General features: G+C 33.1%; 2 protein-coding genes across 3 annotated transcripts; both read right to left on the minus strand.

Annotated features, from left to right (window-relative positions):
- Positions 1–177: 177 nt before the first annotated feature.
- Positions 178–5,991, minus strand: LOC110664848 (mitogen-activated protein kinase 15). 2 transcript variants are annotated; one of them, XM_021824720.2, is made up of 10 exons: positions 5,237–5,991; positions 3,576–3,984; positions 3,271–3,398; positions 3,084–3,143; positions 2,627–2,776; positions 2,351–2,506; positions 2,060–2,271; positions 1,864–1,965; positions 1,570–1,730; positions 178–835 (listed from the first exon to the last, which is right to left on the minus strand). In XM_021824720.2, the coding sequence occupies exons 1-10, from the start codon at positions 5,258–5,260 to the stop codon at positions 546–548; spliced, it is 1,692 nt and encodes a 563-aa protein (XP_021680412.2). In that variant the 5' UTR covers positions 5,261–5,991; the 3' UTR covers positions 178–545. The 2 variants fall into 2 exon arrangements, with proteins under 2 accessions (XP_021680412.2, XP_021680413.2); XM_021824721.2 differs by having other exon boundaries at positions 178–832; positions 5,237–5,989.
- Positions 5,992–8,024: 2,033 nt separating this feature from the next.
- Positions 8,025–11,790, minus strand: LOC110664852 (endo-1,3;1,4-beta-D-glucanase). Its single transcript, XM_058145041.1, has 7 exons — positions 11,413–11,790; positions 10,906–10,927; positions 10,311–10,437; positions 9,880–9,970; positions 9,544–9,633; positions 9,025–9,125; positions 8,025–8,310 (listed from the first exon to the last, which is right to left on the minus strand). Exons 1-7 carry the CDS (start codon positions 11,558–11,560, stop codon positions 8,170–8,172), a joined length of 720 nt encoding a protein of 239 aa, XP_058001024.1. The 5' UTR covers positions 11,561–11,790; the 3' UTR covers positions 8,025–8,169.
- Between the last annotated feature and the right edge of the window lie 1,210 nt (positions 11,791–13,000).

Here is a 13,000-nt window from a genome sequence, read left to right on the forward strand (position 1 = left end):
GGCGCTACCCTGCATAAAGTTGTTGCCCTTAATGTGTCCCTCATTGGGCCTCTTGTTCAAGAAGAGAAGATCCTTACTTCAGGCTTAAAATAACATAGGCAGAACTACACAACAATCAACTATCAGGGGGAGATAAAGAAATTGCTTACTTGTATCTTGCAGGAAGTGGAAACAAAATTGAACTGGGCAAGTCAACAGATCCGTTTGCCTTTCCTCATTCATGATATCATACATCCCTGTATCTGGGTTATTGAGTTAAATCAGAGAGCTATAAGGTCATGAATGGTAAGCACCAAAGAACCTAGTCAACCATAAATTAACGTTATAAATAACAACTTGCTGCCTAACATCCTACAACAGAAGTCTCAGCCCTCAAATCTTCTCAAGCAATTGAGCTGGTGGAAAACACCACTAAATTACAGCAGTAGAAACATATAAATTCACTTTGGCAGCAAGATCAATCCAATTAAATGTGCTCCGATGACTGTCAACATTAGGTTGGTTATAGCCAGTCGAGCATTCTAGTTTACCACATGCCCACATCATCAGTACCAGTGATTCCCAGATCCACCTTGGGCAGCAGCAACTTTCCTGGCCATGTACTGAGGCTTTGGCTGCAATCCATTAGAGCCTTCAACCCCTTCATCTTCTCTCCTTTCATTTTTACAGACTGGATTTCTTCTAGGATATGAACAGTTTGAAGCAGTATATTGAGTTGAAATAGTTGGATTTCTGACCACCCGTCGTTGTTCATGAGCTTCTGCTGTTGCCGCCACCCCACAATTGTTATAACGCATTACTGAACCAACAACTTTCCCAGGTCTTGCAGCACCTGCTGAAAAGAACGCTACTTAATCATCAATATATCATGTAGTATGAGAGTTCTGGAACTAGGTCTACTGGTGAGTATGAGAAAGGGAAAAGGAATGAATAAGCAACAATCTAAAATACCTCAAGTTCCATTGTACAGCAATGTATGCATCTTAATCCATAAATTTTTAACTTGGAAAAAGAAAAAGAATCTACACTTCAAACTCATATACTGAATATTTCTCATTTCGGTGTTTATCTAGTGTGTAAAACAAGAAACTCATTTGATCGGGTTATAATAAAGCAGCAAGAAGAGGAGGATTCTGTAAGTATCTTGCCTCGTCCTCAAATGAAGTTAGAAACTTGGAATCGAAACATAATAATTTTATGGTTTCTATTTCATCTTGCAAACTGTTTTTGCAGTAGATATTAAGTAACCATAAGTTTGACAGACAACAGATAAATTGACAGGCTCTGAAATAAGATGATAAATAAACCATTTGATATAAAAACCTAAGTGGGGAAATTTTGGGGGAACAAGAATCCAATAATTGGACCATGGAAAGAACAATGACGTGATGCAAATGCTCACTTCCTTAAATAGCCAATTATCACTTACTCATACTGACAATCCACTTGGAAATCTGTACACCAAAATATTATTGAAATTTCCAGAAGTTGATACAGTATATTCCTCCATTTGTTATATAATATTGATAAAAGCAAGCAGAGGAGTAAACAAATGCAATTAGCTCATACCTTGTATACTTTGAGGAACATGAAGAGGAAGCCTTGTCATTGGGATCCCACCATTTTGGTCCATATGTGGCTTCCCAATTTCTTTGATAGAGCATTTGTAAAGATCATTTGAGACTTCCAGTGAATTCTGTACTGTATTATCTGAATATAACACGCACGGCCTGGATGCACAGATTTTCATAAATGCAGTGGGCAGAATGCCAAACTTAAATAGATGGCAGTGCATCATCAGAGCACGCAAAGTTACAAAAAGAAAACAATGCTACCACTGAAATAAGTTATTCATAGAGATACCTCGGCAAGGATGCATGCTGCCTCTCAGGTGGAGCAGCAGTTGCACCATTTCCATAGTGCTCCTCAAGGTAAGCAAATTGCTTCTTAAAATGGTCAACAGCACTGCATAAGAAAATAATGATCGAGAATCTGAGATGGCACAAATAATTAAATTATTTAAATATAAAGAAACAATCCTAATTCTATGATAGAATACCTTGGATACATGAACCCTGTTGGCTCCGCACCTTCTAAGTATTCTTTCAACATGTTAGGATGGTACTCTAAAATTTCTCTGTATATGAGCTCTCGTACATCTTCCTTAGTTATCCTTCGTCTCTCAAATTCAAATTCCATCTTAGTAACTGGTTGAGCAGAAGGCTCTCTCTCAACTTTGGCCAAACCCTTAAAATATGGATCAGCAAGAGCCTAAAAGGCAGCACAACATGCTCCATTAGAAGAGCAGACATATTATCAAAACCAAGATTAATAGGCGCAAAAAAATTACCTCTTCAGCAGTGGGTCGGTCCTTGGGTTCAAATGCCAACATTTTTTCCAACAAACGAAGTGCAAGGGGATCTGCATTAGGAAACTTCTGGGAGAAAGGAATAGGCTTCTTCTTCCGCATGCTGCTTAAGTATCTTCGAGCTTTCTCATTGCGCACCTGTTAATATAATTACTATTACTTCAGCAAACAACTACATAGACAAGGATATGAAACAAAGGCAGTAAATGATAGAACAGTCATTGTTATAGCAAGGAAAATTAATCATAGGAAACAAACCCTGGCAATGGCTTCAGCTGATGGCGTTCCCAACAGATCAGTCATTAGATCCAGTTGATGGACTACATTTTTCCCAGGGAAAAGAGGTTTCCCTGTCAAAAGTTCAGCAAAGATGCATCCAATGCTCCATATGTCTATTGCTGGTGTATACTGAAAGCATAAAAGACACTACGATTAAAGGTGCCAAAAGCCATACAGCAGTGGTAGCCTGTTTCAGGAGATAGATGGAGCATGATACTATTTACAAGACATAATTTACATTCAGAAATAAAAGGTATTGTATATACTTGTGGCCTACATACACAAATGAAACCATGATCAATCGCATATTGGGCATTCAATGGGTGCAAAACATGTTCTAAACCAGTAAATATGTTCTCTACAAGCAATTAATACATCAAAGGAACAAAAAATTTGATAATATCAAGCACATGACAAGGGGTAACATTTCTGGCACCTTTGAGAAAAATGATCCACACAATTCAGGAGCCCTATACCACCTTGTTGCAACATAGTCCTGTGCATAAAAGAAACAGAAATTATAAGATATTAACAATGTTGGGGAACACATAAATAAAACATCCACGAAAAAAAACTTAGTGCATGGAAATTAAATAATTGCATCATAACAAGAGAAAACTTACTGTCCAGAAAATGGCTGTCGGGGTATCATTAAACGCTACTCTTGCAAGCCCAAAGTCACAGATCTTCAGCTTGCAGTCTGCATTTGCTAAGATATTTTTTGGTTTTAGATCCCGATGAAAGACATTGGCTGCAAGACCATAGACAAAAATTGGAAAAAGAAAAGAAAGAAGAAAATCAGCAATATTGAACATAAAAATTAGCAAGTACTCAAAAGTTATACATCTAATGCCCTGCATGTTAAACTATACCATAAATAATAGGCTAAGAGAAGTTATACAGAAACTCTGGAGACTAAGCCAATCACCTGTGTGTATGTATTTCAGGCCTCTGAGAAGTTGATAAAGAAAGAACTGATAATGTTCTGGAGTTAAATCATCATTTGCTTTAATAACTTGGTGTAAGTCAGATTCCATCAACTCAAAGACAACATATATGTCCTTAAATTCCCTTCTGGAAGGAGGCAACAAAATGTGCTTGATCTCCACTATATCTGGATGACGCAGGAGCCTGAGAAGTTTAATCTCTCGAAGTATGCGGGTGGCATCAGAAACATGTTCGAAGATGTCATTTATTTTCTTTATTGCAACCTTTTCTCCAATATGTGTATCATATGCAGAACAAACAACACCATAGCTTCCTTTACCAATAACTTCCTCTATTCTGTACCTGCTCCCCTCACCATATTCAGTGAAAAAGTCTACATCAACAGATGACTGCAACACCATGTTAAAAGACACCTCATTAAAGACATGACAAATCACACCAAATGAAAATCATAACCACAACTGATTTGATTTGTAATATAATTGAAATGTAATACCAATACCACTTTTTTGCTACACATATACAAGTAGCATGAGCAAACATGCTTGGTATCAAAAAGACTAGCATATGTAGTCCAAACACTCTTAATACTGGAGAGAAAAAAGTAATTAGGATTATGTCTGATCATTTGATCCATAAGAATTGCTTCAAATTGTCACACTTGATGGCTGAATCTCTTATTACAGTCTAAATACTTAAATTTGACCCCAGGAACGCTATCCTATACCTTATCATCTAGCTGTAACTTTCAACCACAATTTATTAATTAAGCACAACGTGATTATTAGGTCTAATTTATTTGTGTGACGATAATGATTACAAGAGTACAAATAAAAGGTGGGGAAGTTTTAGATCCATAAATTTATCAACAAAACATGTCTACACTCCACAGCTGTAGATGAAGTAAAATGGACCTAAAAATCCAATCAAAAGTCTAAGTAAATGCAGAAGGAATATGATTTTGTTGATCACTGAATAAGGTAGAGATGGTCTCTGAAAAAAGAACATACAGTTATTGATTCTCGAGTAAAAATTGATTCTATGGCCCATGATAATACCTTCATGAATCTAGCCCCAAACAACACCCAACCCAGAAAAAAAGAAAAGAAAAGAAAAGGAATGGAAAAGAACATAAACATTTGTTGTGGTTGCCCTTTCCTAAAACAACAAGCGCGGTGCCCTACATATTATTATTAACCATAATATTAAAAGATTTATAAAAACCAAAATAGAAAGATGAGACTTATAATCATGCATACATTACATGGAAAGAGTATCTAGTGGGAGCTACCACAACTTTGCATTGGGGAATCATGTGTTAAAGAAGCATAGACATGAACATGACAAGCTGTTAACTCACACCCAAATAAATAGGAACTAATATCCACAGTAGAACGAAATATCCAGTACAAATGGAACCGTAAAATAACTAGAGGAGAGAGGACCATATTGAAGAACTTGAAATGAATAAAAATCCCAAAACTACAAGAAATGTGTATTTGAGGTAGCGAATACAGATTCAAAATCAACTTTTTACAATACAGATTAATCAAATTGATCTTGCTTCAAGAGTAAACAGCTTATATAGACCTATAAAGATACAAAGACTCGTACATGAATAATATAAATCATTGAATTTACCTTCTTTCGTTGATCAGGCTGCATCTTAGCAACAAAGCATCAAAAACGTCAACAGTGATTAATCAAAAAGATGTTGCACCGCAGCTCCAATCAGAAGGAAAGGAAAAATTAGCAAGCTCAAACCCAGTTTAACCAAGGCCAAATAAGATTAAACCAGACTAATAAAGTTGGGATCAGGAAGACCCAACAAAGCTGAAACCGAATTCCACAGAAAGAAAAAGACCCAGAAAACTAAACTGCCTCAAACACACTGCTGTGTTAAGATAAAAAAGAAAATTAGTGCAAAGCTTATAAAGCAGTAAACTTTAAATTTTCTAGAGCCAAAGTGAGTAAATTTAAAACAGGCTTAACTTTGAGAGGCAACAGAGACAGAGAAAAGGGGTAGATAGGAGAGTGTGTGGCCAAAAAATATGGCGGAGGAGACTAAAATGCAGAAGCTGGAAAAGAACAATTACAGATCAAGGCGAAATGGGTATTGTATAATTAAAGCGGACAATACTAAATTTTAGAGAATCTAAAGCAGTGGCGATGATCTCTACTCCTATTTCTATATTTTCTTTATGACAGCTGTTTAAAAACAAGAGGAGAAGAAACAAAAAAAAAGAAAAGAAAAGAAAAAGAAGAAAGAAAAGGAAGGTAAAGTTTGCAGAGCAGAGTGATAAAAGTTCTTGTTTGTGCGGAGGTGGCTATGGATCTTGAGAGAGAGAGAGAGAGAGAGAACAGAAAATCAAGAACAAGTGGTGTACTTCAAGTTGGCCTTTTTGGAGAGAACAATAAGGGACGAAAATTTGGATTTTATTTTATTATTAATTTAATATTAGTATTAATTGGGTTAAAAGTTAATTAAAGTGGGATCGAAAAAGCTGCATAATGATTGTCGACTTAAATGACATCTTTGCCACCAAACTTGGACAAATTTGCAAAAATAGGACGCTATTTAATTATATGACATATTAAATTTAAAATATATATTTAAAAAATAATGATTAAAAGTTGATATATTAAAAATTATATATTTATTAAGCATATTTACATCTAATGAATAGTAATTTATATATTTTTCGGTATTTGAATCAAAATAATTTTTAAGATAAAAATTATACATTGAATCATTCAAAATTAACTAATTCGATTAATTTCTTTTTTTAGTTTGATTTTTAAGATTTTAGTTGATTTTCTTGCTGGTCCTTAATTATATTTATAGAAAATGTCCTATTAAACTTGCAATTCATTAATTAAATGATTATTTTAAAATATAAAATTAAAAACAATGATAAGAATTAAATTATTTTAAAATTATCTAAAAAGATAATTTAATATTTATATATTTGGCCTATTAAATTTACATATTACAATATTTAAAATTTCATAAAAAATATATAATTTAATCTCCTAAAAAAATTCCCTTATTTAAAAATGATTTTTTTTTTATAAATGTGTCCTATAATATAATGTACAAAAGCATCCTCTGCATATTGTGCCCATTAAAAGAGACATTTACAGAGGAAACATAGGTGGAATCCCATCATTTGCATGTGCATCACAATGCTTTTGGAATTCTGTTCCATTATATTTTTTAGGTTATACACATGTTCATAAGAATAAATTACAGTTAAAATTATGATAATTTTAATAAATTTATTATTAATTAATTTATGCCTTCTCTTTATTTTATTTTCTCATTATAATGGATCAATATTTTTTTAAAAATCCATATTTTATTTATTTTATAAAAAATAATTTATATATAAAAAATATTATTAAAAAATTAAATGAATAAATTTTTTTAATTTTAATAATAAAATTCAGAAAATAAATAAATAAAATATTATTGTAAAATTATAATAAGTATTATTTTTGGATAATGATCAGACAAGTACAACCATGCGCATGCATGAAGGGGTAAACGATATTAAGGAGCCTTTCCCCAAGAGCTTGGAAGAAATGGTAGCCTGCAATTGCCAAATGGCAAATTCGTAGAAATACGGACAAGACAGGGGCAAAGGAAAAAGGACAAAGGACGAGTGGAAAATGAACACCTTACAAAAACTACAAAATTTAATTAAAAATTAAAAATTCAACATTGTCTGATTCCACGCGCTTTCCCTATGATGCGCGCCAGCGATTGACGTTTGTAGCAGGACCCACAGTGACGGGCAGGCCACGTTTGTGTTGAATGAATCGGTGGCCGAGCGTGTCCCCCACTTGCTTTGAAAGCGCCTAAGGTCCCCCACCTCGCCGTTAAGGCCGTGGCCTGTGGCTGAAATGGTGCCAGATTTCACCAATCACTTGCCACTTACATTAATATAAAATTTATTTCTCATATTTTGTTTAAAAATATTAATATTAATATTATTTTAATAATTATAATACCCAATTATATATTTTTTATTTTAAAAAATAATTAACCAAACAATATACTTTTAAATAGTTTTATTAAATAGTTAATTATTTATTTTTAAATTAATTTATTAATTAAAAAATATATTTTAAATCAAAAATTAAAATTAAATAACCAAACCAAAGACCCCCAATTAATGAATAGATCAAATAAGCATAGTTGTTATTCTCCCTCCCAAGCAATAAAATTTCAAAACAGATGTTGGGCAGGCAGGTTAGTTTCAGGTTTATCATAAATCATCCCCAGGCAAGGGAATCCATGTTTTTTGGTCACCCAGCAATTCCTTTTAAGGTCTCTTAACACTTGTATTTGATCCATGAAAGCCACCACTCTGTAGTTATCAGTAGAGGCATCACAATCAATCCACTTTGTAGTCTTAACACAAGCTTGTCCAAATTTCTTCCTCCTCATAATTTATCACCATAAAAACATTCATCCTTTTATTGTACATGCATCGTATACTGCAGTACTTTTCTAACTGCCAAGATAAATAGCCTAGCAGTTCTACATAATATAACTGGTCTTTATTGTTTCACTTAACATGCTTGGTGAACCACTCCAACAAGTTTCCATGGGCCTCCGCTGCGCTTTTCACAGCAGTTTCATCTTCAACATCATATCTCACTGTCCACCCATGAGCGACATTGGGAAATATCTTCACATGGCAGTCAACCTGTAAAAATGCAAAGATCATTTAATTGTGAAACCAAAAATAAATCTGTGGAGACGAGCTGGAAAAGTTCCTACATGTTTCAGTAATTTGTGGCATAGATAAAAGACTGGAAAACTAAAAGAAGAAAATGTTGCATGTTAACTGGCCAAAAATTTTTCCATTTCAAAGAGAGAATACGAAAAAAATGATGACATGATGAAAGTGCTTTTGACCATTTTGTACATGACAAAATTCAGGGCAAGCCCAAGAATAGGTATTAGGTTTTGTTGAGGTGATGATTCATAACTATAATACATGCAACAAAAGATCTAATGATAAGAAACAAAATCTAGTACATGATGACAACAGAAATTCAGTCCTGGTCATCTTTTCATATTTGATATATGGCATCAACATGTCAGAATCAATGCCCTAACACAGTTGAATGTATGAGAAGGCATACTCATGAACACCCATAAACTCACCAATGATGCATGTTTAAAGTTCAATTTCAAATCCAAGAAAATTTCCTTTCACAGTTTGTAAAAGCAGAATTTTGAGCAGAGGAAACCAACAATATGCCACAACATGGACAAATTTCTTGCTCTAATTTGGTTTACTCAGGTCAGGATTCCAACACCTAAAGAATGAAAAGTAAATGCTGGCCACTAATTAAATAGGCTGACAGCAAACAAACACCTAACAATTAAAAAAGAAGAAACCAAGTCTTCCTACCTCAGATTTAGCAGTTAGGACCTCTTCAAACTTTTTCACAAGTGCTGGTGGGGAAGTTTGGTCAATCTCAGCTCCTAATATTGCAATAGGAACCTCAACCGCTGCAAGTAATGCAAAATATTAATTATAAACTAATCAATTTGCTTACAGAGTACCCTCCTGCTCTACTCTTTTCCCTTCACTACCCAAACCCAGTGGAAGCACAGCAATTCAGAGAGCCTGGTGACTAATTACTTGGGGTTTTGAAAATGCAATGTAAAATAAGCATAATTGGAATCAGTTCAGCAAAATAATGGCCTTTATCCACAAATAACACTAAGAAAGCAACAATGGGATTGACAATGACAAACAATCCTTCAAACAAAATGTAAGCCTGCCAGGATTTTCACATGCTATAAGGTTTAAAAGCTCAATATTAAGTTATTTCATTTAAGTTTCTTTACAAGAGCTGTTAAAAGTACAAACCAATAACCAAAAAAGCTTAAAAATAGCCTCAGAATAATTAGGCACAAATCTTACCCTTGATATCATCTACCGTGACAAGTGAAGGATGCAACAGCACAGCAGCTTGGATAAACTCATGTTTAGCTAGTTGAACCACCACCTTGGCTGTGTAGAAACCAAAAGACATTAGTGAGCTCAGGAAATATGTTGCAAAATGAGTGAAAAAAAAATATACAAATTTAATTTGCTTCCAGTTAAAGAATTTATTTAGAACATAAATTTGTCTAGACATGGAAAGACTTTAAAGAATTAATTGAGCAAATAAATTTGTCTAGATATAGAAAGATTGGATGATAATAAGCAATTAGAACCACATATAGAATGAGGTAATACATATATGATATAACCTACCACCCCAACAAAAGCCTGCAGCTCCAATTGCAGATACACCTTTGCTCTTTATAGCTTGAACAACAGGTTTGGCATCTTCCAATCCCTTATCCTGTAAGAAAAATGGTAAAGCTTGGATATTGAAAAGATAGTGCTGGCTTGACTAAGATTCCATAATAATATGGATCATTACAAGATTATAACTTTAATTTTGAATGTTGAAGAAAAAGATTAACATAAAGCCAGGTAAGCAAAACACAGAAACCACATTATCAGTGATGAAATGGACAAGCCAGGCAGCAACTTCTACATAAAATTTATACAGCTTGAAACAAGGAAATCTTTAGGAAAGACCCATATGATTTGGTTCACAATGAAACCACAAACCAAAGTAGCAAAAATAAGTGCACAAATAGCCAAGAAGGGTAATGTAGCATTAGTTTCAAATTTACCGGTCCATGATCCTTTAACCAAACTTGTATGGTTCTCTCGGCATTATCAGGGGAATAAGGATCTCCATTGAAGAAGTCAGGAACTACAACATAGAATCCAGCAGCTGCAATCTTGTCAGCTAACTTCCTGCATGATAGATATTAGTTGGCATCAGGTCTCAAATGCTGTCATTAGCATGAAAAATAATAGCAAACTACATAGACAGTAGACACACACATGACAAACAGTAGATCATTCTTTTTGAGCTCACAGAAGGAAATGAAGAAATTAGGTTTTAGAGGTATAAAAAGGTGTAACACATGGATTATGGAGGTAGACTTTGCCTCCCAGCATGCAGGCGTGAACATATCCAGATAAAACACAAAGAACCCACAATTCTTTTTTTTTTTTTTTAATTTTTATATGTATTGATTTTTTTTCCCTACAATTAATGCAAAATAGATGCATAAATCAAAAGCTCACTATAAAGATGAAAAAAAATATATTTTTCGAGGACAAATAACCATCATAATTAGTTTTTCTAGAATTGATAAAGATACAATAAGCCTGATAATTACAAGGAAGAATAGGCAAGAGAGAGTGAGCCAACTATACCTCAAGTTTGGAGCTTCATATCCTGCACGATCAAGCCAGACAAGTAAGATTACAGGTGATAATAAAAGAACACTTTGTAGTTATCATCTGATGTAAATGACACCCAATCACCAAAAGTAGTACCAAAAAGCAACCAAAATATAAAATTAAAAATATTTACAGAATCAAAAGACGAAATCCCAAAATTTATGGACAAGAATACTGTCAAGAGAATTGATTTGTAAACAATTAATTACTGAACCCAAAACAACGGAGAAAAGAAGGCAAAAGAAAACAAACTGCACAAACAATTTGATCACAGAATAATTGAACAAAATAGAGGAAACAAATAGAAGGAAAACAACAATCAGGGCTATCATCACCAAAACTAAGGCCAACCCACAAAAAACGATCACGAAAATGACCAGAAAGAATCACCAAGCAATCATATTGAACTAAAATAGAAAACCAACAATTAAAATAGAAAGATGATTGATGATAATGAAGCAATAGAAGAAATGACAGTACCAAAAACGTCAGAGACAAGAAGAATAGCGGACTTGGAGTCAGAAGGGCCAGTGACATAGGAGTTGAGGCCGCCTACTTTCTCAACGTGGCCTGCTCCGCTGGCTGGGTTCAGAATTGGTGGGTTAGAGCAGCACTGAGGTCCTGACATTTTCTTTTTTTTTCTTCTCTTGGATCAACTGAACCAAGCAAGTGACTAGCTCTTCAGAATAGGATCTCAAAGAAAAGACGACGGCATTGGTATTTCCACCAATCTGGCACCTGCTGGATTTTATAGTTGCAGTTGAGCCGGGCTGGCTGGAATTTTTTTTTTTTTTTTTAAGGATCCGGAATTTTCTTTTAGTTTTCTCTATGTTTGCATAATCTCTTGCGCCATCACTATGTTTAAAAAAATATATATTGCATTCAATTCTAGAGCAGGCTCCTTGCTCGCTACCTTCCCCGCTCGGCTTTTTCTTTGACTTTTGAGTTTGTATTTTTTTTATTTATTTACTCTGCACACCTCAATTTGTTTTTCTCCTTGCTATACGAAATAAAGTTATATAATATGCTTATTTGAATTCTGGCTTTTCAATAAGTTATTGACAATCATGAATATATTTATAAATTTGTTGATAATTATGATTATATTTATAAATTAGTCAATTATTTTTTAATTAATTTTCTTGTTAATTAATTTACAAATTAATTTACATGCATTTTCATAGAAAATTTCTCAACTAATTTCTTTTCTTTTCTTTTCTTAATTGGAAAATTCCTCAATATTCTTAATTGATTTTATTTCTTTCCTAATAAATTAATTTTCACCTGTATAAAAAGTATTTTCTTTAATTATTTTTATATGTATATGTGATTATATAAAAAAATATTTTATTTAATTTTTTAATTATTTTTTCTTGCATGTATTAATAGAAAAATTGATTTTCCGTATATATAAGAATTATTATATATTATAATTAACCTGCAATTAATTTAAAATTAATCATTCCTTCTAAAAAAAATAAAAAAATTAATCATTATTTTTTTATCTTTTTTTTACATTTCACGCAATCATTATTCTTCTTTACAAATTTAGAAACAGTTAATATTGATATAGATAAAATAAGTCACAATAATAAGATATGAAATAATTAATTAAAGAAATAAAAATATTTTCTAAACATATTCATATATTTAAATAATAGAATAATTAAAATTAAATATATAAAATAAATTATTAATTATTATTTAAAATTAAACCAGATGCAATCCTTGATAGAGAAATACCAACTTATGGGTCAAATTAGATGGATAGCAGCTCAAACTAATAGATATCACAATGAAGAAGAAGAAGAAGAAGAAGAAGAAGAAGCATGGAAATTGGATAAGTTTTGATGGAAGCTGTAAAGTTGGCACTTAAAAGTCTCCAACCAGAACCAACTGATAATCAGGTTGCTGTTTCTAGTAGCAAAGCATCAAATTAGAATCATGGCTTGGAAAATTTTAAAAATACCTGAAAACTGTGGGTAATGTGATAGAAGAAACAAACAATTTTCTGCCTAGCAGGAGATTAGTTTTCAATTGCAGAAGAGACGATAGATCTTATAAATCC

Source organism: Hevea brasiliensis, chromosome 4 (assembly GCF_030052815.1).
Source record: "Hevea brasiliensis isolate MT/VB/25A 57/8 chromosome 4, ASM3005281v1, whole genome shotgun sequence".
Lineage (NCBI taxonomy): Eukaryota > Viridiplantae > Streptophyta > Magnoliopsida > Malpighiales > Euphorbiaceae > Hevea > Hevea brasiliensis.

Coding starts and splice junctions, on each gene's coding strand:
- LOC110664848 (XM_021824720.2), bottom strand. CDS start 5,260: ATGCAGCCTGATCAACGAAAGAAG. Junction 2,777..3,083: donor GTGGATCATTTTTCTCAAAG/GTGCCAGAAATG, acceptor TTATGCTTTCAG/TATACACCAGCAATAGACAT. Junction 836..1,569: donor TGTTCCTCAAAGTATACAAG/GTATGAGCTAAT, acceptor CGTTCTTTTCAG/CAGGTGCTGCAAGACCTGGG.
- LOC110664852 (XM_058145041.1), bottom strand. CDS start 11,560: ATGTCAGGACCTCAGTGCTGCTCTAACCCACCAATTCTGAACCCAGCC. Junction 9,126..9,543: donor CACGGTAGATGATATCAAGG/GTAAGATTTGTG, acceptor CATTACTTGCAG/CGGTTGAGGTTCCTATTGCA. Junction 8,311..9,024: donor TCCTAACTGCTAAATCTGAG/GTAGGAAGACTT, acceptor GCATTTTTACAG/GTTGACTGCCATGTGAAGAT.